At 42.5% G+C, this 25,952-nt stretch overlaps 1 protein-coding gene across 2 annotated transcripts; it reads left to right on the top strand.

Annotated features, from left to right (window-relative positions):
- The first annotated feature begins 385 nt into the window (after window positions 1-385).
- On the top strand, window positions 386-25,843 carry slc41a1 (solute carrier family 41 member 1). Of its 2 annotated transcripts, none has more exons than XM_083972020.1 (12): window positions 386-633; window positions 3,081-3,357; window positions 3,679-4,199; window positions 9,392-9,499; window positions 14,551-14,622; window positions 16,449-16,593; window positions 17,329-17,475; window positions 18,981-19,128; window positions 19,319-19,398; window positions 20,431-20,565; window positions 20,765-20,913; window positions 21,368-25,843. In XM_083972020.1, the coding sequence occupies exons 3-12, from the start codon at window positions 3,717-3,719 to the stop codon at window positions 21,551-21,553; spliced, it is 1,653 nt and encodes a 550-aa protein (XP_083828146.1). In that variant the 5' UTR covers window positions 386-633; window positions 3,081-3,357; window positions 3,679-3,716; the 3' UTR covers window positions 21,554-25,843. The 2 variants fall into 2 exon arrangements, with proteins under 2 accessions (XP_083828146.1, XP_083828145.1); XM_083972019.1 differs by having other exon boundaries at window positions 3,081-3,593.
- Window positions 25,844-25,952: the final 109 nt, after the last annotated feature.

Below are 25,952 nucleotides of genomic sequence, written 5' to 3'. Positions count from 1 at the left end.
CGTTCAGTTAGACAGTGCTGATATGCGTGTGTCCATTCATTGAGAAGTCTCGGCCTATTGTTAAATTAAAACTTCTTCGGCCCACTGGTAGTAAATTAGCAGGTTTGCTGGAGGAGACTGGCACCGCACGGGCACACATTTCCACACACATGGGGTGGAGGGAGGGCAGGGGAGGGGACATGCTTGTACGCAATGGAGACAAGGGGTGGGAGGGGGGGGGGGGCTATCGTCATCTCAGAGTGTGGCGAGAGGGCCCGCCTTGTGGCTTCCTGGCCCCCTGCACCGGACGGGTGTATAATATGCGCATCCAAGTAGCCGGGCGGCGGGGGCCACTGGACGGGTGCAATGTGACGGGGGTCGGGAGAGACTGGGACTCAGCCTTTAACCGCGTGGGTGGGAGGGTTTAACCATTAACCACCATTAACCATTAAGGCAGCTGTGCAGAGCCGGTACAGTACATAAGGCGTGCACACCGGCGTCCACGCCTCAGCCTGAGCGCGTTACCAGGAGGTGGAGGATACACGCAGCCGGCCACACGGAGTCCCCCGTGCTGCTCTTACTGATCATCACTCACTCCGGTTTGTCCACTTCAGTCTCCACTGTGGACCGCTGTGGACCGCTGACACTTACAAGGTAACCACCGCCGAGGAGCTGCGTCGCTTCACTACCTGCTGGACATTTCAGCTCTAATTTCATAACAGAACGAGCGAGCGGCTGCGAGAATTACGTTTAAAGCCTTTATCTGACGGAATGTGTCAATTGTCGGCTCAGACTGCAAAAGCTCAACTTCTGCCTTAGGTATTTACGTGTGATGTGGATAACGAACAGGGCATTATTGTGCGTTTTTGCATTAATTTTTATTATGTGAGTTAAATTCTCGTGGTGATAGTGGCAGTGACATGGGCTCCAGCCCGGTGCTGGAACAGAGAGCCCTCTGCCCTGGTTTAAATGAGCAGTAGAATAGAAAAGGAGGGCTCGGCTATTCAGTCCTGACCAGGGGAGCACTAATTTACGCCTTTGCCATGTTGGGTTCGGGTGGTATTGGTCCTGACTACTAAACAGAGGATTGTTTAAGCGGGGAAAACCAGTCAGTGTGCGGATGTCGCAACATGCAGGCTGAGGGGAAGCTGCATCCAGTCAGCAGCAGTAAGACTGGAAGCCTGCAGACTGGCCTTCAAAATAAAAGCGCGTGTATTTATTTGATTATTTATGTACAGTTTCTGGAAAAATAGACTAGTAGATGCATGTAATCTGTGTGTCGCCAGGCCAGGTGCATGGGGAAGGCTATTTGGCCTTGTGTGGCTATATGCTGAGCTGAAATCTGATCTGGTCACAATAGAGGTCACACCAGGCTTACCGTTATCTCTTAGCAGGTATGGGATATTTTGTTATAGGCTAACACCCTTCATCACAAGGCAGCATCATTGTGAAATTCAGATTTTTATGTTCTTTCTCTTGCTTAATGAATTGAAAATATCATTGTAGGTTCACCTCTATTGATGTATTTCTCTGTTTCCATGAGGAGGATAAACATAAGGAGTTTCACCCATCTTTATTCAAGAGCATGTAATATCAATTTGAGGACATGATTTATTTATTTCATGTTCAGATATTGTCTCTCAACACCCTCCCCTCCTGTGTGAAAGCCCCCTTAAATTTGTGAACGTGAACGATTTGTTAACCCGAAAAATGTTGCTGTGCAACAGCTAACAACAAAACATAGTTGAGGAATGAGAAAAGTAACAACATCAAAGTAAAAAAAGAACGAAAGAAAGAAAAGTAGCTAACATGTTGAGATAGTAGAAAACAAAGTAAATACAATGAGCTACTACATTTTAAAGTTGCAACTGGTTACATTTATTGTGTGTGTATTTTTCACCGTTCCTATAAAAAGCAGAAACATTTTTGTTGTTAGTTGTTTCCAAGCAGAGGTGTTCAGATTTAAGTGCAACACCAGGGACCTTGTCAATAGATGTAATAGTATTCAGTCTGCCACGAATATGACTGAAGGAAGAAAATAGAAAAAACGTACCTGAACTGCTTGACTTTGGCAACTCGCATTAGCCAGAGATTTGCTAGACTACTAGTCCAGAGGAAGGGGACTAGTAGCCTCCAGCACACTGATGGGGAAGTATTGTGTTATGCAGCTATTGTTGTACTTTATGCAGCTATTGGAGTGTGTATTATAAAAGTTGTAAAGAATTCAAGGGAAGCACATTTCATAAAGCCCTTGGGGGTGGGGGTGGATGAACTCGGTTATCACCCGTCCACAACACTGTAAGACGTGCCCTCAAATTGATAGACCATGCTGTTGAATAAAGATAGGAAAAAACCTAGTAGTTTGCAGATGAAATTTGTTATTTTGTTTAAAGGTACTTGAGATTTTCAGTATATGATGGTTTGAGTAAAGGAAATGCATGCTTAGTTGAAAATTCTATAAAATGTAAATTGTTTTTTCTACCTGCATAATTAAGGCTCAATCAAATTTCCTTAAATTACCCTCTTGTATGTTGCAATTTTTAAGTACACAGTGCAGTTTTTACTCTGACTGCAGATTACGGTTGTGGAAGAATCAGTGGGTTGTTTATTTTGAAAGGCAAGGCTGGAATTATTGTCCTTGCAATGCTGCTGCTTTGAACATGGTGGGATACTCTGTTTCCAGAGGATGCAAGCTGCACCTCTGTTAATGGTAGAATATTTTTAGACGCCAGGAGGAAATTTGGCGTGGGATGTGTGTTTTCAAACTGATTGTTGGTTCCGTCTCGCTTCTTCCGTATTGTCAGTATAGAGCTTCATCCAGGGCTTTGAAAACTGTAAAAGTCGATTACAAGGACTTGCGTAGCTTTTGAGGCACTCATGGAAGTTAAGGTACTTACGAATCGTCCACAGTATTTGTTCATTAAGATTTAAGATGTTATTGTTGTTGTGGTTTTTTAGCATTATTTTAAAGATTAGCAATAATATTGTTGTGAATATTGTCTGGTTTTGTTTTTTTGAAGGGGAAAATGGAAATGTATCCTATTTAATATACCGTACTTATATTTAAGACTGAATAATCAATAAATGTGTTCTTTTCCTAGGTGACTGTCCACTCTGGTTGGGAAGATACTTTACTGCAGTCGGTAATTCAATCCTCGGACTGCAGACCTTTAAATATCTCTCTTGAAAACCTCCCAGCAGCCACGTGGTGTAAGGTGAGACATTCCCAGCCCGGTACACTGACCAGTCTGACATGATCACTGGACTGAGAGCGTGACCAGTCTGCGCTGTGATTTTTTTCCACTTCAGACCTGAGATTTTAGCTTTTTATTGAACTTTGAAGGACAGTTTTACAAGTTACTGGAGGGGATTTCTGTGGTGAGTCCCCAAGCACATTGTTTTCCTTTCTCGTGTGTGTCAAACCAGTATGCTTTCTTCTTTTTTTTGTTGGTCCACCGAGAGCACCTTGCAGTGAATGGAGAACATACTGGTTCTGCTCCCGAAGCACCGACAGGAACACGGGCTGTGCAGACACGCGGCTGCATGTGCCTTGCTGCAGGTTTTTTCTTACAGAGCAGTTTTCTCTTGGTCTTTAATAACGACATCCACTCCCTGTAAACCTCTTTAATGGGATAAATCAATTGGACTGATCAGGTTCAAAACCAGATCAGGTAACAAAATCCATTCTGACTTCCCCAGAACTGTAAGGGCAAGGCAAGTCTTCCAAAGGCTTCCGCATGGTACTTTGGTTGAACGAACAAGATAAACTCCCCGACATCGACATGTCCTCCGGGGCCGTTGAGATGAAAAAGGAGGGAGGCCCCCCTGACGCCTTCCTCAACTCCAACTGCTCTGTTCACCCGGTAATCCTCACCAAAGGCCCTGAGGAGGTGAGCCCGGGGACCGGGGACGCGGTGGAGCTCACAGAAGTCACAGCTTTCACAGAGAGGGCTGGTGAGACCGGGGAGGATGAGGAGAGGTCGGAGATCGTGGTGGCGTTGGACTGCCGGGCCAACGCCAAAGGGCAGCGGGAAGAGGATGCTCTCCTGGAGAACGCAAGCCAGAGCAACGAGAGCGATGACACCAGCACCGACCAGAGCCCTGAACCACCGGTGCCGCTGAAGGAGACCTCTTTCTCCATTGGTCTGCAGGTGGTGTTCCCCTTCCTGCTGGCCGGGTTCGGGACAGCGGCAGCAGGAATGGTGCTAGATATTGTTCAGGTGAGTGATCCAAATATGTTCTGTCATGTAGATAGAGAAAATAAAGCATAGTAATGTTTACGCCTGTTAGAGTCCAATTAGAAACTTCAAAATCCAATGTAAGAATGTGTGGTTAATTCACGCCAATGAAAGGGTTTTGAGAAACCTTCAAGGTCAAGGATGGGAAATAGATTTGGAAAGGATGACTTGAATGTTTTGGATACTTTGTCAGAGATGTTTAGTGGTGCAGAACTGAACGGTTAAATCCCTACAAGAACATGTTAAACTCCACAATATTCCATTTATTTAAAGTCTTGTCACCTGTGAAAAACCAAACATCCGTGTTATTTAATCCTTGGATGACGTTCATCTGCAGTATCTGAGCAGAAACCAGTGTGCTCCAGACAGACCATGTGTACTAAGTCAACATGTGGGATGGGCTCGTTCCTGGAGCATTTGAATGAACTGGTTTAGTGAGCTCTATTCACCTTCGCATGTGTCTGCTGCTGGGCCTATCTGACGGCATGCCTTTGGGAATGGGTGGATTGGGCACACACCATGGGGGTATTTACATAACTCTTTTCTCCTCTATAGCCTGCCTCCATGTCCCCAGGGCTGTCACATACTGGTACACAGTGTGTCTCCTAATGGCTCGTCACACACCCCTCTATTGGAGATCTGACATACTTTCATACAATAGAAACTAGAGGAGAAGGTGCTCATTGTGGTGCGGTGTAGAGCCAGAGAACTGTTTGGTCCACTCTGCCTCCAAGAAAAGAATAAAACTCAACTTATAATTTCTGCCTTTCATTCTTTTCCTGTCGACTCACTGTAGTCGCTATCCTGCCCTGAGTGCATCTAAGTGTGCAACGTGGAAATGCAGTCCAAGGCATGCTGACAGGTCATATATTCCTTAAAAGGCAGCCTGAGATGCAGATAAAGCTAGAGGTGTCGAGCTGCCAGGAGACCAGTCCAGGCACATTGTGTACACGCGGACTGATGCCAACATGGTGCACCCCAGGAACCCGGCACACAGAGAAGGGGGATAGGCAGGGGGATACGTGTGGTTTCTTTGAGCACCTGAAATGGCAGCAACACTACAGTTGAGCTAGTTAATGAGGAAACAAAACAAAATACAGCGCAGTATCAAAGCCTCCATTACCATGTGGTTAGGTATCCTCACTAAAACCAGGAATGCAGAGGTTTGAGGTCAAAAAAGTTTTCATGCTGCCTCAACTTAGGCACCATGCTGCTGCGGTCTCTCCAATTTCCAAAACACTAAGTGCGCCATTCCTTTAGAGGTGAGGCAGAGAAACAGGAGTTACAGATGGTACAGGGTCTTATCTCTCCCCCTATAGTCTGTGGGCAGACCTTGGAAGAAGTGCTTGCAGCGAGATGCAGAGTGAGGCTCGTATGACCAGACTGTTCTAGTGAGTGCGGCTGAGCATCTAGCAGGTTGTCTCACTGCCTAATTCCCCCTCCATGAAACCATGAAACGCTAACTCAGCTAATCCTCCCTGTCCTTGCAGGAAGGTAATTGTCTAACTCTCTCTCTGTCTCACTCTCAGCCTCTCTCTCTCCTTCTCTCTCTCTGTCCGACTGTGCCAGTCCCTTTTACTAAAAGTAAGTTCTGAAAACTGTAATGTTCTTGAGTCTTTAGTTAAAGTGTCTGCCTGGCCTGAGTTGAGAAGTTGTGGCTTGGACCAGCACATGACTTGGCTTTTTGTGTCACTCTCTATAAGACACCTTTGAAATTCAACCATTTTAACGTTGGCCACTTTGACCATATGTGGCACACACACAAACACATACACACACACATACACACAGAGCTTCTGGCCTCATTCCCACTCGAGGTTGGCCCAGAAAGGACTGTCCAGGCTGGTATAGGGGAGTGAGACGTCTGCATAGTTCTGCTCAGTGACATGGTAGCAGCAGTAGCAGAATGACCTAAAACTGTCAGTCTTTCACTGCCACGGCCAAAACAGAGTTTGAGGGTGACCAACTTCACTTGGACTTAAGGTTTCACATGTTTGTAAAGATCATGTAGATACTGTTACCTGGGAGTCGATGCGTTAAACGCCACATGGCTGTTTCGTAATCAGTCCTAAGATCCAATTTCAATTGCTTTCTCCTTAGTCTGCGCATTCAAACTGCAAACTAAGAATGCAGAAAATAGGTTACTACTGTGCGCTGTCATAATAATTTCTATGTTTATGTCTGCCTCAGAGTCTAGCCATCTATCCTCTCCTGAAATGCCAAAGGATGGGACACAACTTCAGCCTGAAAAAACAAAACAGTCTAAAAATACAGGCTTCAGTAAACAGGAAATCATAGTCGACACAAAGATTTAACACCAGCCAAGCCCTCGCTGCCCACTAGCAGCCATTTTGGTCCAACCACATCCACTTGCCTGGTTATCACAGGAACCGCTGTGAAACCAGAGCGTGGGCTGATTCCCTCAATCTGAATCATCCTTCACACCACTGGCCTCCATCCCTCTATGAATCAGCTCAAACTCAGATGTATGGAACTGCATTATACTGTATTTCTACCAGGAGTTGTGATTATAATATAAAACCTGTTTTGTTAGTGACAACTTTTATTTTCAAAACTTTAATCCATGTCTGACCATTCACACCCTGTTGTACTGATTAATTGCTTCTATTCATATCGGCCAGTTATTCCTAACATCTGATGACAGCGGATGTTATGTCCTGACAATCATTAACAACATATCAGCTCACAGCTATCAACACCTGACAATACCCCAGCCAGGCTCTTGGTTAGGATGTGAGTGATAGAGATTGAAAGGATTAGAGGGTTAGAATGCTTTTGTGTTGCACCAAGCCCTGGCTAATCTTTCACTTCATTCTGGATCCTAAGGAATCCTTGGAGGGGTCTAGGTTGCTTGTCCTGATTGGACTCTCTGGTCAGAGGGTTCAGGCGGCCTGAGCCCTCCGTCCGCGCTTGACTGGTCATTGGATGCCAACGGTCCATACCTCGGGCTTCTGAAGTTCTTAGCTTAATGTAGGGGAATCTCTACTCGTTATACTCCACACAACACAAAAATCCAATGGATCTTGTTCCCCAGTTTTCATCTATTTAACGCCAGTAAGATCTTAGTGCAGTGCCGATGTTAATCTCTTGGGTTCGACTCCTGAAGACCCATTAATCTTGACCGACCATGGCTACGCTAATTTGACCCTCCATTGCATGTGTTATCACATGACTCCACCATTCATGCTGCAGCACCAGGAAAATGGAAACATACACCACCTGATGTAGTGTCTGTGACGCTGCCCGAGTTGCGTCGACATCGCATGCCATCAGGCTCAGCTTCCTGCTCAGTACAGCAAGTACAGTGATCGCAAATAAAATGGGGCCATGTTACTCAACTGGGCAACCCGACCCTTGTGGGGCTTGCATACCAGAGCTCCTATAGGTCTGTACACAGAGGTACTGGGGTTGTCCTGTAGAGTTCTTAGAACTGAGGAGGTGGCCATGAGAGGGGGGGGGGGCTCGTTTGGCTCGGAGCCAGTATTCCATGGAGACAACAACATATATCACCACGGGGAGGCAAAGAGGGAGATAGGAGAGAGAGGCAGAAGTAGAGAGAGAGAGAGAGAGAGAGAGAGAGAGAGAGAGAGAGAGAGAGGGAGAAAGCTTGAAAGCATGCGGCTGTGAAAGAGGAGAGGAGTGCTCACAGAGGTGCTCACAAGGCTGCTGGGTTGGCAGAGGGCAGTGAGCCAAGCTAAGGGGCTGGCTGTTGGAAAGGAGCTGTGCTTGGCCTGGTGACAGCAAGTGGATAGGCAGAAGGAGTTTAACCCAAAACTGAGCTTTGGTGCCACACCTACTGATACAACACACACTGAAGCGCAGACGACACCCCCTTATCAGCGCTGTACATCTGGATGCACAGTGGGAGCAACACAGTGAAACAGAAACAGCTAGCTTGTGCGAGAAAATGCAGGCCAGCAGTGTTTGTGTGTAGCTTAGATGTCGGCTACTCCTCTATTTTCCTCCCCTCGTCTATTTTCTCCTCTGCCTCTCTTTTCTTTTCTGTGTCAGCCTCGGTGAATATTGATTCAGCTCGGGGCAGACCGGACTGTAAGTGCTGGGGGCCTGTGGGACGGCTCCAAAGATAAGCACTTTTTCTGGAGAAAGATCGATGGCCCAAGCTTTAGCAATTGCTTTGTTTCTGACCACAGTAGACCGCGAACCTGCTATCAGTGCACAAACTCTAATGGAGGCACAGTATAGGGAGGCACTTCACCACAGTGACAAGCTCACAGGGAGCCCACCTCTCAAGTACTGGCCATCAGCGAGGGAGGAGGTTATCAGGGGTCAGTGTTAATAATATAGGCTATAAATACCCCACTAAAGGCCATCTACTAGGCTGAGGAGACACGTTGCTCGCACATGCTCAACATGATTTTTTTTTTTTTTTTTTTTTTTTTACATATTTAAAGAAATGTGCTCTTTTAACAATATTTCTGAATGACTTACAACAATCTCCTACTTTCACACCTAAATTTAATGGGAGTCATAAGGTAGCCAGCGAGGTTGTCATATTTTAAACCATCCCACAAAGATCCATTTAGCTGACTATTTCTCCAACTAGGGGAAAAGCCATCGTTAGGCTAAACAAGACCTGTTTTAGCAATTCAGAGATCTAAATGTTTTCTTTTCAGAGACAGTCTGATTTAATTATTTAAGACTGTGTGGTATAAGTGTCCCATAATATACGTAAACAGAAATGTTAATAATTACAATTATTGTTATTATTATGTGTTTCTATTTCGCCATGGAGGTTATACTGTAGTAAGATGTGAGGTGGTAAGTAGCAGATGTGTAGACTAGTGCGTAAAGGTGGAAGAGGGGAATCACAAGGGAAAGTGGAAAGTGGAAGCCAAAAGAAGAACAATAATAAATCATTTCACCATAAAGCCCCGATGACCTTGGTCTTGTTAAAGGAGAGCCGACATGATACATAGTGTGAAGGGTCTGCAGAGACAGACTATCTGGCCCATCACACAGGTCTGGTTTCACCACTGAATCAATAAGAAAGAACAAGGTCACGGGGACCCAGAGACATCCTGCTCCCAACCAAGGAGTCACCCTGTGTAGTGTGTCTCTGTGAATCTATCTGGTATCAGTATGACCGTGTATTTACTATGTTGTGTTATTGATATCACATGTGATTGTTGCAGCACTGGACAGTGTTCACGGAGGTGTCGGAGGTGTTCATCCTGGTCCCAGCGCTGTTAGGGCTCAAAGGCAACCTAGAGATGACGCTGGCCTCCAGACTCTCCACAGCGGTAAGAAACATGCATGTGTGTTTATGTGAGAGTTGGCCGTGTGTGTTCTTGAGCTTGTTGAATTAACAAATTTACAGTATTCCCTGCCAGAAGTGCCATAGTTTGTACTCTTTTTTTGTTTTAACCATTAGATCTATGTAGTTGTAATTTTTCAGTTTCACTCCCTTAGTTAGTAAGTTAATTCCTTGTCTAACTTTAGCCCAGAGGATTTTTTTCATATCACGGTGGCTGTCTCACCTCAAAAGTTACCCAGTCTGTCCCATTGCCTCTTCCTCTGAGACTGTCAGACACATTGATTGTTCTTGGGGGTCAGAGGTCATATTGCCAAACGTGACTTGAGTTTCAGGTAAACTGATAGCAACATTCCTGCCCTCTTCTTTGTTTTTTTTACGTTTCCTCTGACCCTGCCCGCCGTGTTCACTTGATTGCACAGGTTAGTCTGCTGTTTCAACCTGAACTGAAAGCAAGTGTCTCAAGTTTTTCAGCTCTAAATAATCTGATTTCCTTTGAACCACTAAATAGAGTAGTATATAACAAGGATATATGACAATATGTATAGTGCTCACTATTATGCTAATTCGGATGCTGTATTTTTGTCTTTAACGTCTTCTATTAATGCTGTTTTTGATACTGAAATTCAGTGGTCCTGCAATCAGCTCCTCCTGAGTTAATAGTATTGTCCTTTGTATAGTCCGAGGGGTCAATGACCTAGCAGCATTGCTAACCAGAGGTTAGCAGCACACACCCTTACTTATGAATCCATAAGAGAATTAGCCCAGTATTGCTCTTAAGCGCACCAGTCCTCACATTCTTTCCACTGGCCTCAAGGAAACAGGTGACGAAGCTGATTAGCATCGCTAGCAGCGGCCCACCCAGCGTGGACGGCTCAGCTCATTCATACAACAAAAATGTAGTAAAACAAGATATTAGAATTAGTCTGACACGTTTCAAGTTTTTTGAAACAAGTAAACATGGGCATAGCATACCCCGCAAACATGTGTCCTCAGTGCTGTACAGTATGTCTTGGAAAAGTTCTATATCTCCGTCCAATAGAGTACAAGCTACAAACATTCACCACCAAATATGCATTGTACCATATGATGAGTTATGATAACATTATAAAATACTTTCAGTGTCAAATTGTGAATGGGTAATCGGCAAGGTGCCTTTATTCACATTACACTTGAAACCTGAAATCAGTCAGTCAATGAATGAAGTGTTTGGAACATGTGAAATCTGTGTCAGCTTGGCCTGTCTGTATTATGTTGCTCAAAGCTGCACGTGTTGTCCTACATTTTAATTATGCTAAATATATAATCTGCTCTGCACGCTTTCCGTAAGCCAAGAATGATGCGAGGCAATTGATGCTGACCTTTTGTTTAATTTGAATTGCTGTTTTGGACAGCGTTTGGTTTCAAATTTGTTTCAGTGTTAATGTGAGTGAATCACTGATTTAAACAGTTGCTTGTGCAAATCAGAGCTCTTTTTAAAGTCAAGACACAAAGTAAATTTATAAGATAAAGTTTATTTTATTTTGAAAAATCTGTTATATGGTGATTTAATATGGAACAATTTACAGTGAAACTTGTATTTTAAATAAATATATGTAGTGTATCAGTCCCAAAAGGATTTGTCAATCTTCACGGTTTTCACTAAGTAGAAAAGGATTCTCACATCCATCATCACAAAGTAGGCCAGGGTTGCTGTTTGTCCTGAGACATGGCTGTTAGCTCTCTGCTGGCTGGCCCCAGCAGGACCACGTTTCTTTCCACGCTGCCGCTAATTATGAGCAGATTAAGACCACTGTAAGTTTCCTAATGCGCTTATTACTGAAAAAAATAATGTAATCCCTCGTACTGGCTGGCTGTAGGAGTTTGCATTTCACATGACCGTGTTTCCTGTCTTTTTGTTTTCTCTTTGGTCTTTTTAGGTTCTTTGTCTTTGCATATCTCACTGAAAAGCTCTCTTTACAAAATTGTTTTCACCAAAAGAAATAAGCAGTTGTTTTCTCTGGTCTGTCTCATTTCCTCTCATGTTATTGAGCTTAATTGATTGTAGGTATTTGGAAAAGGATTTTTTGTGAATTAGTGGAACTTGGCAGCACCTGCATGGTAACTGGTGCCAAAAATACGGCGTAATCAGAGATTACAACAGCTACTAAAAGTCTACTTTATCCTCATCTTATGTGTATTAAATGTTTCAACATACACTCATTCATGTAATGTATGTTCAGGCTTGTAAACAACAGCTTTTCTCCTTGGTTTACCAGTAGGAATTAATAGCATCATTATTTAACTGAGAAGCCTGTTGCTGCTTTTGAATCTAGGGGTATTTCATCCTCTCATGTGTCTAATGTCGTCTGTGAATCACTTTCACAACATTCACAGTGCTCCATCTCTGTGATGATCCAAACACCACTAATCCAACCACCCACTCACAAACTGAAAGCTCAGGCCTTGGCATCATGTTCACACATCATCACATAACACCAGACCATGCTTATGTGAATTCCCGAGCTTCATCTGTGTGCTGAAACTGTTTGCATGTTGTCCTTCTAGAAGCTAACTTGCAAAAGCTTTTTTAACTGTTATTATATGAAATTAAAGCTTCTTATCTGAACCACTGAAGGGTTTTGGAGATAATAGTTCCGACTGAGAGCCGCCATATGACTCTTTTTGCATGTAGAGTTCATTGTGAGTGTGTGATGCCCTCAGTGCTCTGCACAGATGTTGGGTTTTCTCTTATCTCTCCGCCTTAAACCTTCTTATCAGTATTTGTGGCAGTATGCCCCACCCCTCCGAGCGACAGCATAGCTGTCATAGTAGGAGGCATCCATGTACATGTCCACATGGCAGTGATGGGTGAGGACTTGGAGTATGTTTGCAGGGTTATAAAAGCTGTATATTTGGCAAATACACAAGTTATAGTGACGCACAGTCCAGACATGTCAGTCAGGCTTGTGAGTTTTCCCTGTCACGTTGCCAGACATAATCATCAAGTGGGGACGGTGCTTGTTGAGAGATTCAAGCAGGAGGGAAAAGCTGCACGCATGCACACACCAGAAAAAAAGGAAAAAGACTATATCATTACTGTACAACATTACTATTCAGCCCTGAAGGTCCTGTTTTATTTGTCCACATGAATTGGCAAATAAAACTGGAGTATTGGTTAGTTAACATGTCGTGACTTGTAAAAGCTAACACCTTAGCAAATAGTTGCCTCCTTATACACCTCACTGACACAGAGCAACACTCACATTCATTTCAGAGTCCTGTTTGTCCAACCAAAAAGTCAAACATTGACTTCACTTTGTAGAGCTCAGTTTTGTTCTCTCCTAAACTCTTTAGCTGCAGCATGTTTGACTGCAGGGGTTGAACAGTGCATTTTCTACGAAACTAGGATATTAATAGTGCCAAAGGCTTAGCCTACTGTGTAAGCCCAGACATAATTACAATAATAGCAATAAAATTCCAGCACTATGCAACACTTTGACAAATTAGTTGAGTAACTATTTATGTCCAGAATATCCAGCAATGCAGCTATTTGGTTCAACTTTAACATTTCTGGAGTTTGTAAATTAATATTTCCAGCATCTACAGGAATACAGCAATGACATATTCAGTGACAGTCCATTATAACAGCACTTTTTTTTTTTTTGCATCAATCCATCTCACTCAGTTAAGTATGTGAGTATTGTATAACACTTTAAGTCAACCCTTGTAGAGGGGTTAACATTTGGAGTGTTTTACCTCCAAATGAAGTGGGTTAGATAATCTGTCTGAACTGTGGGATCATCTGACTGCTCGTAATTCATGTCTCTCTATTCTGTGATCTCAGCCACTGTCTCATACTGTGATAAATATGAAAGTCAAAATAACAAAAATATAATAAATAATAATAATAATAAAAAAAATCTTGATACATTTGTATTAACATGTAGTCCTCACCTCCATCTTTTGATTGAATTGAATTACGGTCGTGAGACCTTCCTCAGAGTGTTATGAGTGTTGAACACTCTGAGGAAGGTCTTACGACCGAAACATTAGTGAACCAATAATAAATGGTGATGCCAAGTAAGAAGCAGTGTGCAAGTTTCTACTTTTCTATAGATCGTAAGATACACTGACCTCTGCACCTGCAACAGAAAATAGATGGATGTGCGGGTACTCTCTTGAAAAAAATTGAATTGAATTGAATTGAATAAGTTAAGTTATTTAATTTAATTTATTGAAACAGGACAGTGTACATTACCATTAGTCAATTGAAAAAAACAATGAAAAGATGGTTGTACCAGATTTAGCCCTCGGGCTAATTTCCATCTGTAGTCCTGACACCCCATCTGTAGTCCTGACACACAACTAAAATAAACTTTATTAATCCTGAAGGAAATTCTTGATGCCGCCCATGTATACATTCATTTCAAACAAAACGACAATAAATAGACAGAATAAATGGATAAAGAGACAGACAGTAGCCTACCCTTAAAAATATATGAAAAATGTGTAATCACATAATACAGTGGTTTATTAAAGCCATGCATACAGCGGATATGTGTTTCCATTGGCCCAAATGTTTCCCTTCCCTCTGTAAATGTTTGGGGGCAGAGAGGAAGAGGAGATCCTCTGTTTGTGTCCTCTCAGTGTGGATGAGCATTAGGATCATTGCTGGACACACAGTAGGCCTCTGTAGCCACAGCAGCCACTTGACGCTTGAGACCATCACTGTGTGTGTGTGTACATGTGAGAATGTGTTTGTGACTGTGTGTGTGTGTGTGTGTGTGTGTGTGTGTGTGTGTGTGTGTGTGTGTGTGTGTGTGTGTGTGTGTGTGTGTGTGTGTGTGTGTGTGTGTGTGTGTGTGAGGAGATGAGATAAGTGGAGTCGGCCGCAGGGTGGGGGATCAGATCAGAGTGTCTTTGTCCCGAGAACTGGCATTGTATTGTTCAGATGGGACCAAGAGACAACAGCATGTACACATGCTGTATACCCACACACACACACAGACATATGGAGATGATAATATGCTGACCTTGTGTGTTCTTTGACTCTTTCAGGCTAATATTGGTCAGATGGACACAACCAAGGACATGTGGAAGATGATCATGGGGAACTTGGCCCTCATCCAGGTAAAGGAGAGACCACAGTACAAATGACTGCAGTGTCACAGAGCATCTCTGACCATGCTAACATGTACTTAACAAACCAGGTTACTGGGAAAAATCAGGTTAAGGCAAGAAATCAGATAATGAGTTTACATATGCTTCGATTCAACTTAGTTTTCATGCGCTCTGAGAGCATCAGGATGACAGCTACTGGTAGGGATCTTTTCTTTCATTCAAGTTCATGTTTGTCACAGCAGAAGGATGGTCCAGGGTATTTCTGCACAAAAAAAATCAGAACGTTGTTTTATATCGTAAACAGTTTTTTGAACAGAAAAAGACACATTTTTCTATTAATCCCTCACTTTGATGGAGGAAACACAAGTGTCTCATTTACGTGACATTTCAGGGATCAAGTTACTGCCAAACCAGGGAACAATCGGGTTTCGTAAGTGCTCTGTGTCTACAGTAACCACAATGATTGATCACAACGGGGCGTAGCAACAACACTTGTGTAATGTATGACAGCTCACATGAACATGAGCTCTCAGAAATCGGAAAAGCCAAAACATAATCTGCAGGAAAGCACATAATTAGTTAAGGTACACCTCCCACTCACTGTCTGATCCGACAGCAGTTTCAGAGTAATACAAGTATAAGTTGTCCCACCCTAACCCAGAAAAGACATGTGTTAAAAAAGATATCTAGTGGGGAAAAAAGAGGCTTGATGGGGAATAATTTGTTCGAGAAAATGTAGGATTTTGCAGAGTTAGCAAGCTCATGTCATGGGGGACACGCTCTTCTATGACCAGAGATCAGACCAGCTTGACATTCAAATTTCACTGGTTCACCCTTATTTAAAGGTTAAAGGCTGTATGAAGGTAGATGTCCATCACTTTTTGGTCATAAAGCAGGTCTAAATTCTATATTAATACTCTGAAAGTATCAAAGACACAGTCCCACTCACTAGCACCCATCATCCAAGATTGTAATATTTGTTTTCTGTCAGTCTTTTCCTCAAATCTGCAATATTTCTATTCAGTTGCTCAGCCTGACCTGTTGTCAGGGCGACCTGTAGCTCCAGAGAGAAGCCTGAGAGAGGAGATGCAAAATTACTCTGAGATGGTTTTTGGTTCTTAAAACTTTAAATACTTTTAAATTAACACTTTAAATACAAAGGAGAATAAAAGTGTAGGAAAAAAGTGGAAGAATGGAAAATATGGGAGGTTTAAGTCATACATTGTAAAAAAAAACAAAAAAAAAACAGAGGCAATTATTTGTTATACTGTAGCTCTAATGTGACTGTAGTTTGATGGTGCAGCCTGTAATCCCGTTGTTATCTATATATTTATCAAATATCAATATTCAATTAGTATTTCATTTCCTAAAGTGCACTCTTCACTTGAACTCAGTGAAGCAGCCACATCTCTGCCATTTGAAGTGGGCTTGTTGTTATGTAATGTTTGGTAAGTCCATAGTTCCTGGAACACTTTAAACTAGCGCTGGCCGGGTGCTGACACAACCTCCTATTTAGGGTCACCATGCACTCATACTGGTTCATACTGGTGCTCCATGAAGACAGTTGTATTGCATAATCCTGATCGGCACATGTGTTACTTGTTTTGTTGGTTTAGTAGTTTGTCACAATGTGAAACTGTGTGTATAGACACTGCTGCCTAAACATATAAAGCTTATAACTGTGACTTGTTTTCATATGAAGGCTGTGTAAGCTTCAACAGTGAGTGGGTTTTAAAAGCTGCTCAGTTGTAACAGGATAGCCTCGCCTCCAATTTATCTGGACTTGATATGTTGACTGCATTCAATAGCTACATTAATCATTTTAATGTGTGCAGGTCCAGGCCACAGTAGTGGGGTTCCTGGCCTCCATAGCTGCTGTGATCTTTGGCTGGATCCCAGAGGGACACTTCAGACTGGGCCACGCCGTGCTGCTGTGTGCCTCCAGCGTGGCCACCGCCTTCATAGCCTCTCTGCTGCTAGGTACGATTTGACTTTGCTTCACCGTCACAATGTTTTCTGTCATTAGTTCTCCATCTGAAGGAGAATGTTCTTTCACACACAAAAACAACATTTAGCAAAACATCAAAACAAGTGCTACGGTGCTGTTTTTCACCAGACATCACAAACACACAGCTGCAGTGAAATCAAAAACACTTGCTGCTTAATCGACACAGGAACACTGTGGCCTCTTTTTAGGCCAAACTCTGATTTACCACTTGTTCTCCACACAGGATGTGAGGGACAGTGACGCTTTAAGCTAAATGCAAATGCCAGCGTGCGGACATGCTCACAATGACAACGATTAGCAGATGTTCAGCAGATACAATCTATCATGCATGTCAGCATGCCGTGGAGATCGTCTTTCCACCAACAGAACGATGTTGCTAGCTAACACACTGAGCGGAGTGAGCAGGAGAGAGGGAGGAAGAGAGAGAGACAGAGAAGTTGTAGCTAAACAGGCTTCATATGAAGTGTCTAAGAGTCTGTTCTGTAGAAAATAGAAATTATATACTGGGTTTTTAACTTTTTTTAACCGTCAGGTTTTTTTTTTTCCAAGTCTGAACTTTTCACAATCAAGCCCCCCCTTCTATCTCTCTCTAGTCTTATATGACGGAAATATTACTCCATTAGCAGTATTTTCTACTCTGTTTGACTTTACAAGTCAAATCCAAAGACATTAATGCAATGCCGTCTCCTAAACCTGACAACCCACAGGGCTCATCATGATCGGAGTGATCATCGCATCCAGGAAGGTCGGCATCAACCCAGACAATGTGGCCACACCCATCGCTGCCAGCCTGGGAGACCTGATCACCTTGTCGCTGCTGGCAGGCATCTCAACAGGACTGTATAAGGAACTAGGTAATACACACTGTTCACATACTACATCTGACAGATTTCCCCACAGTACATACTGGCTACAGTCTTTACTCAGCTGTGGGGTGGGGGTGGGGAAGAAGTTTATTGAGGAGATGGGATGTAAAATATAATTTTATTTATGTTAATGAGTGTGAACATGTTTAGCTTCATTCAGATGCAAATAGGCCATTCAATCTTGTCAGGGAGAAGGAAAAAAAATAGTGTCACGTACACCACTAGTCCTCAGAGTGGGGTTCTGGGGACCACCAGGATTATGGGGACCTGAGCAACATCTACAAGAAAAATAACATATCAGATGGGGACGTGATGTAATTTGTGTCAGTTTAGGGGTCCTTCAGGTTAAAAAAAAAGTTTGAGCACCACTAACACACAAATAGTATCAAATCAAACTTCTAATTACCAGCAGTATCTCCCAAATGAGACTGAATCATTCATACAGAATCAATATTTCAGAGACATTTGCTGCATTTATGATACAACATAAAGTGCCTTTAATGGCTCTGAAGCTGCCATCATAAAAACGCAGCAGCATGTGGAAAGCAGTGTGTACAATGTGCCTCAGTGTCCAGCTGCGTGAGGTGAATAAGATGAAAGCTGCTCACCCCAAACCTCGCTGTGTTTTAGGGGCGAGAAACTCTATTGTCATCTCTGTGATAGCATCCTCACCACAGACTCCCCACAGCTGCAGTATTTCCACACAGACAGACAAACAGACAGAGTGATGAAACATCCTAACCCAAGTAGTCATCTGTCTGAGTCCCGCTTTAGTGTCTTACTCACTTTAACTGCCTCAGACTGAAACTATATTCAGCTCAAACACACAAAAAACACATCTGGTGTTTGGGTGTTGTGTTGAATTGTTTTTCTGTATAAACGTTGTGTTGTCCGTGGTTTGTGGTCCCCAGAGTCCACAGTGTCAATTTAGAAACTAACACTGCCTCCTAGAGACAAGACCAGGTACTGTGACCATCCGTCCAAATCCAGCTCAGGGTACTTCCACTCTGTTAAGTCAAAAGCCAAACTGTGTAATGAGCAGCTTTAGTTATATAATAGTTAAGATTAAATCCTCTTTACCTGCTGCATTAATATCTGACTCATTTTAATTTATGAAGCACTTTTGCAAAGTGCACCAATGTGTCTTTTTATGTGATTTGGATTTAATTTTGATGAAGTCTGTGGTCCCTTTATCTTCAACAGCAGCAACATCAATGTGAATGTGCAAATTCCATTTATTAGACAAGTCCAGGCTTTTCCTCCTCTTCTTCACCATAAAGGATCTTTGTTTACTCATATGCCATATGTTAAGGATCATCATCCCAGCGAGTGATATAATTAGGTTCATGTTTGATACATGAGCTTTGGGTCATGAGCTGTTTCTCCAGTTCTCCACACTTTCCTCTGTCCGTCATTTTGATCAGTCATGATGTTTTAAACCTCACGATAAGCTTGGTGCTCAAATCTACCTTCTCTCCTTCTCATTTCTACAGATTACAACGACTATGCCAACCCACTGGTGTGTGCAGTGTTTGTGGCCATGTGCCCCCTATGGGTGCTGATAGCTAGGAAGATCCCATCCACCAGAGAAGTCCTGTACTCCGGCTGGGAGCCAGTCATCATCGCCATGGCGATCAGCAGGTGCAATGTCTTACTCTAACCTTTATCTAATCAGGGCAACGACAGTCAAACAGGATATTGTTCAAGTAAAATATGACTATTGCCTACATTTGAAGACGGTTTGTCTCTTCAGTGTGTGGTGATTGATGATTACTTTTTTTGTTCCTGAACTGAAGGCAATGATTTCACTTGCTCCTTGTCTGTATTTTAGTGTCGGTGGTCTGATCCTGGACAAGACCGTCACTGACCCGAACTTTGCTGGCATGGCCGTCTTCACGCCAGTTATCAACGGTAAGGAGCTTCTCCAGTCAATAGAGAGCCTAAGCGGAAGCAGGAAGTAACGGCGCCATGGGACCTCAACTCTGAAAAACTCGCCATTCAAATGAATGAGACTGAAAATTTTATTTCGTGATCCGATTGAATTGTGCCATGAGAAAGAAATATGTCCTCTACCTGTTTAAAACATCACGTTTCGTGCCGAGAAACCAGCCGTTTATCATAAAACGGCAACAGAAGAATGTATTTTGTGTAAAGACCGCTCTACGGACTACAGATCTGTGTCCCACAAAAAATACGTCATCAACTGACACGGGAAAGGGCGGCATTTGGCATAGATATATATACGTATATATATCTATGGGCATTTGGTGTGTGACGTCACCTACGCGACCTGTAGTCTTTCTGGTTTCAGATTCTTCTGAATTTTATTCTACAATAGCTTTACAACAAACTGCTGATTTCTCGGGATGAAACGTGATGTTTTAAACAGGTAGAGGACATATTTTTTTCTCATGGCACAATTCAAACGGATCACGAAATAAAATTTTCAGTCCCGTTCATTTGAATGGCGAGTTTTTCAGAGTTGAGGTCCCATGGTGACCGTTACTTCCTGCTTCCGCTTAGGCTCTCTATTGCAAAAATTTGTGCTGATGCCTTCAGGGAAATCGGGTGATCTCAGTAGCAGAGAATACTGGAAAGTAAGCTAATGTGCAAATAACAACAATACACGAGACAATGGGGGTTTAGATGTTTGATTCCTGAAGATGGGGAATAAATATAGGAAAATCTGTTCAGTGTTAAATGTGTTTGTTATCACATCCATCTGGTTTTATTATGTGTCAGACATATAGATGTATTTTACAGCAATCTCCACTTGACAGATGGATGCAGCATATTGCTTTCATATTCTGATAATGAGAAATATCATAGCTGGAACAATTCTGCTTTCATCTCAGGCTCATCGCAGCAGTATTGAGGGTGTTGTGCTCTGTTTCCATGGTTTCATGCTGTGCGTTTGTTTGTGTGTGTGTGTGTGTGCGTCAGGTGTGGGAGGTAACCTGGTGGCGGTTCAGGCCAGTCGCATCTCCACCTATCTACACATGAACGGTCTACCCCTGGGGGATCCCAACCCCACCCCCAGGAAGTGCCCCACACCCTGCACCTCCTTCTTCGGCTCCAGTAAGTTTCAGGGCGGCTGTGGAACGTTCCACTGTTTCTCTCTCTTCTCTAAAAACAGATGTTTCCATGTTGGTTTTTGGTTTCAGCTTCTGTCCTAAAACATCATCATCATTTTTTTCTTAAATGCAGGAGAAGCTTAGTGACAACCAGGCGCTGCGTCGTCCTATTTGACGTTAATGTGTGACTCCTTTTTTTTCAGACGTAAACTCTCGCTCAGCCCGTGTGCTCTTCCTCTTGGTTGCTCCGGGTCACCTCGTCTTCCTCTACACCATCAACTCCCTGAGGGGGGGGCACACTACGCTGACACCCATCTTCATCTCCTTCTACCTGGCTGCTGCACTACTCCAGGTACACACACTCACTCAGTGCTTTCCTTTCATCTCTTACCCTCCTGTACCCTTAAATCCAATCATACCGTCACATGCATACATGTACTATACTATGTACTACTATATTCTACATTCACTGTATTGTTTTGTCAGGATTTGTTTTGTTTTTTAAGCATACCAATCTGCACTGTCATTAATGATAATCATAATTATGATTATTAACTGTATTTTTGTAGCATCATTTTAAGCAAGTGCTTTACAAGAAAGATATTACATCAACCAAGTGTTTCACATGAGTGGAAAAAAGGTTATGAATGAATGATATCAATAATAACAAAATGTAAAACAAATATATGAAAATAAATGAATAAATAGAGAAAGATAAAAGTGGATTGCACTGGATGCATTGCTTCTGTAATTCTGTAAGTTTTCATTTAGTGAACAATGTTTGCCTCTGTTTCATCTCCCTCCAGGTGCTAATCCTGCTCTACCTGGCAGACTGGATGGTCCACTGGATGTGGGGCCGCGGCATGGACCCAGACAACTTCTCCATCCCCTACCTGACTGCGCTGGGTGACTTGCTGGGGACTGGCTTCCTTGCCCTCTGCTTCCACATGCGCTGGTTCATTGGGGACAGAGACTCAAATGTGGGCAACTGAATGCATGCATGGACCAGACACACGCACAAACACACACACACACACACACACACAGAAGAAAAAAAATACTATGAAAAAAAGACCTCTCATACTGTACGCTTGCACACGACCCATTATCTGAAACTGGAAGATGTCTACATTTAAAGGGCTAATCTCCTGTAGGGCTCTGATTGATGATATAGTGCACTTAGAGGAATGTAACATTTCACCTTCAGGATGTCTGGACGCTGATGCACCTGCAGCAGCAGCTGCCAAGAATTCAGATAGTGTCTGTGTTTCACCTTGGAAACAATGGAAACACACATCTCCACCTCAAACACCCAACAAAACACAACCTGATGGATCCAGCCTCATAGACTCCACTACTCTTCCTTTATTCTACCTAATAACTGAGTCCTACTACTTTTGTTTTTATTATAATATTGACAATGATTATTATTGTTGGTAAATAATGCATTTGATATGAACCGATATCTGTTGTATGTGAGGGGCGAGTCCTCATTATTTTCAATGGGGACTTTAGCCCTCCCATTTTGTAAGATCAACTTTTAACACTTGAAAAACCAAGACATCAAAAGACAGCAAAAATATATATTTCCAAACAAGCCTAGAATGCTTAATCACCAAGTGCTATGTCATAAACAGAATATTGTGTGAAATCTAGTGAGTTTCACTTTAGATTCAGTAGATACATGGCTAGCTGTTTTCTCTGTTTTACAGAAAACAGGCTTGGGGAAGGTTTAATACAGGGGCCTGGACCGCTAACATAGCAAGCTGCAACGATTTTGGCTCCCATCAGCAGATTAATTAAGATTACGATTAATTAATTGGAGTAGGAACAGGGATCAGGAAATTGAGCTTGTGATTTTTATGTTTACTCCCTTACAATGCAGGCTTTAGAAATGGGATCAGATTACAGTCAAGATAAACGCTTACGTCAAACACTACAAGAACAGATTCACCTCTCAGTCTCTTAAAGATTGAGCTTTGTCTTTTACATTTACATTTACTTAATCCTTATGTAAAGGTTTCTGTTGTTTCCTCTATCCGTCAAACGTCCTTTAGAGCTCCCACGGGATACATTACTTTTTTTTTTTAATTCTACTGAAAACTACAGTTGTGAATTGTCCACACACTGTTATTAAAACATGAGCAAACACACAGAAACAGTGGAAAATAGTACGTGAAAAATGGCCAGACAGCTGTGGATTAGGAGGAAAAATGTACACACCTCGCTCTTTGTTGCATCTCAATGTGTTTTTTCTTTTTCCTTTTTTTTTGCATGTCAAGAGAGGTTTTATTTCTTTCCGCAAGATGTTTATATTGAGAATAGCACCAGTCCCCCTGTCTGAAACCATCTGCTATACTGGAGCACATGATGTTGTTGTTGTTGTTGTTGTTGTGTTGACAGTAAGTGACGTGAGGCTAAACAAACCTGCAGAACTTACCAAGGGTACAGGGTGTGAAAGTGTGTTAAGTTGCCTTAGCATGCTCACGGGATGTGCTGACTCCAGAGAGAAGGTGCTCAGAGCTGAATGAACAGTTAGGTCACATAATTAGTCTTTGACAGGAAATTGTGACAAGTCTCTTTTTTTTTGTCCTGCAATGTTGGCATTGGTTCTCATTTTGTAGCCTTTTAGATTCAGATCCACCAAAAGCACAGTTCTTAAAACTGTCAAGACGCCCCAGTGCACCAAAGAACAGAGACATTTAAAGATTTAAAAAATTTCTAAATCAGTTCACACCAATGGGGTGAAGTAAATCTGCACAAATATTTTTTTTTTTTTGGCATGGCACTCACGTGAGTTCATCTAATAGCAAAATATCTTGAGAGTGCCGACTGTTGAGGGACCAGAGGGGTGAATCCAAAATGGTGGTAGCTTCCATAGCTCATTAGCTGTAGGCTATTGCACCATCCACTCTTATTCGTCCGTCCTCTGGTGGAGTCATTACTTCTCCACAAAAGAGGAAAGGTCTGTAGACATTTGATAGACATCTGTCCCATTAGTGACCAAATGTCCAAGCCAACAAGCTTCCATCCCCCTCAGTAACTCTGTAATGAAGCAAATGTTGACAACTAAACACTAGAGGGGAGTAAAAGATACTGTACAGGAAGAGAAGAAACGTGTAGAGCTACTGTGACTGACTAGCTCGAGCCTTTTCCAGCTTGCTGATGTATAATTTGCACAGAGCTTGGGATTCAATTTTGATTAAATTTGGCATGTGGATTCACACCATTGGCCATATTGATAATGCTCACTATGCAGGAATCTGAGGCTAGCTGATGTATTAGCCGTGTTACACCAAGAAATGTGTTACTGTCTGCTCTTTAATTGTACAAATAGTGTTCCCCTAGATGCAGCATGCAGTGAGTTGTAAGAGAGAAGCCAATGGTACAAATTAGCCTCCAATTAGACACTGTGCGAGTTTCTGTTGTGACCGAGCACTGATCAAGATTCATTCATCACAAGTTACTGTTACTACTGATACTGGGAAAGGTTTTTCTCTAGTGATACACAAACACACTATATTCCACCACACTCAGCTGATCCAAGCTGGCTTTCTGTTTGACAGCTTAAGTAGAGGAGGAGAATGAAAAAGGAAGTTGCGAGCCATCTTGACCTAAATGTTGACTTAATAGGAGAAACCTGCATGTGATGCTTGACTTATCCGGCGCTTGTGAGATTTCTGTGCTGTTTCAAAGGGGCCAGTAGAATGCATGTGCAGGGCACACAGTGTGAATGTGCAAAACCTGATTGTTTTATCTGTCAAAATGATTTTCTTTTCTTTTTTTGTCTGACTGATTTTTTGTGTCAATGTGTCAATTATGTTAAAAGTGTGATTCTTTTCAATCCCTTTCCCCTAATCTTTTTAACTCTTGATGATTATTGTTTTGTGTCATGTATTTCATCAAGCAAACAACCACTGTAAAATGAAACAACTTCTGTGACGCTGGTCAAATGCAAAAGTACTGTAATCTGCAAAATGGACAGCAGAGGGCAGCACAGGGATTCTCGAAAACTGTACAACTTGTCTGTGTGTCTCTGTGTCCCCTGGATTCAAACCCACACATATCTACCCTAGATGACATTTATCTTTGTCTTCTTTTCTACATCGTTTACCGTGTTACATCCTTCCATCTTTATTCTCCACTCTCTTAATGACCAGGTGCCAGCGTTCTGCCTCTATGTCAATGGAAAGTTGTGAATACTTCTATAAGGGGGCAAGTGAGTTTGTCTATTTATTTTTAGAAGCACACAAAGCAAATTGTACATACTATATTTATTCTATATATAAGGTTGTTTATTTTATCATTTCATTTTGGCTCAGTTTCTTTATCACCATGTTCCTGTCATTTTTCTCTTCTCTTCAATGTGTTTTTTTTTTCTTTGCGAAAAAGCCAGTAGAGCTTTTTGTTGCTTGCCGCAATAGAAAGGCGGCGGGGCTAATGAATAGCACAGTGCCTAATACCAGTCTTTATACACCTCACACATATGCACACAAACCTTGTCTTGCACAGGGAAGCATACTTATAAGACATAGAAAGGCCTTAACCTATCAGAGCCAAGCTCAACTCAGAGTAACCAATCAGGAGCTAGGTTTTGCCACAGAGTAGCGTCTCTTTAATTCTCTTTGATTAATAAAAGTTGTACAGTGAGTTGATTATGATGTGTAATGTAATAATGACTTTATATGATGTAGCGGTGGAGATGAGGGCTGGTAGCATCAGTTACAAGCTTTGGTTCACGTGAATCTGTTAAAATGAGGACGAGGGGAGTGACAAAACCAGCAGGTTGGATTTCATGGGGGTACTTGAAAGGTCTGGAATCAAGTTGAGCATCAGTAGAAGTGAAATATCAACCCGCAAAAAACGACAGAATACCTTGTCGCACCTCCGTATGATTCCAGATGTTTCCCCCTAGTATGTAACATACCCAGCCTTTATAACCCTTCACCCACCTACTGCCTTGTTAACCTCAGTGCTTCGAACCCTCGAACCCCTGAACCCACAGGGAACCACGCGGATCCTCAGGCTGCCCAACATCCAACATCAAGATCGAGGCTTCGATTCAGACTCTAAATATTCACCTTACCTTGTCAGTTATGTTGCCTTTAAGGAAAAACTGATGTAGAAAAAAAAACATGTAAAGTCTTACTGGGGCTGAGGTCTCTTGAGTTCTCTGTGTGTTCCTCTTGTAAAAGCCCTCCCTCTGTGAGGCTGGAGGAAGGGTTTCTCCCTGCAGAACTTTGTAAATTGCTGGAAATAAAGGACTATATTATTTCATACCATTCCCCTGTCTTTGTGTCTGTTTTTTGTAATGTATCAGCAAATGCATCTTTGGTTTCCACCATCTCCTGAGGGAAGTTTTGGACGCCTCAGGTGCGAATAATTCACTGT

This window comes from Trachurus trachurus (genome assembly GCF_905171665.1).
Source record: "Trachurus trachurus genome assembly, chromosome: 5".
NCBI lineage: Eukaryota > Metazoa > Chordata > Actinopteri > Carangiformes > Carangidae > Trachurus > Trachurus trachurus.
Note: the sequence above shows the minus strand (reverse complement) of the source record. Positions and strands in the feature narration are given on the sequence as shown.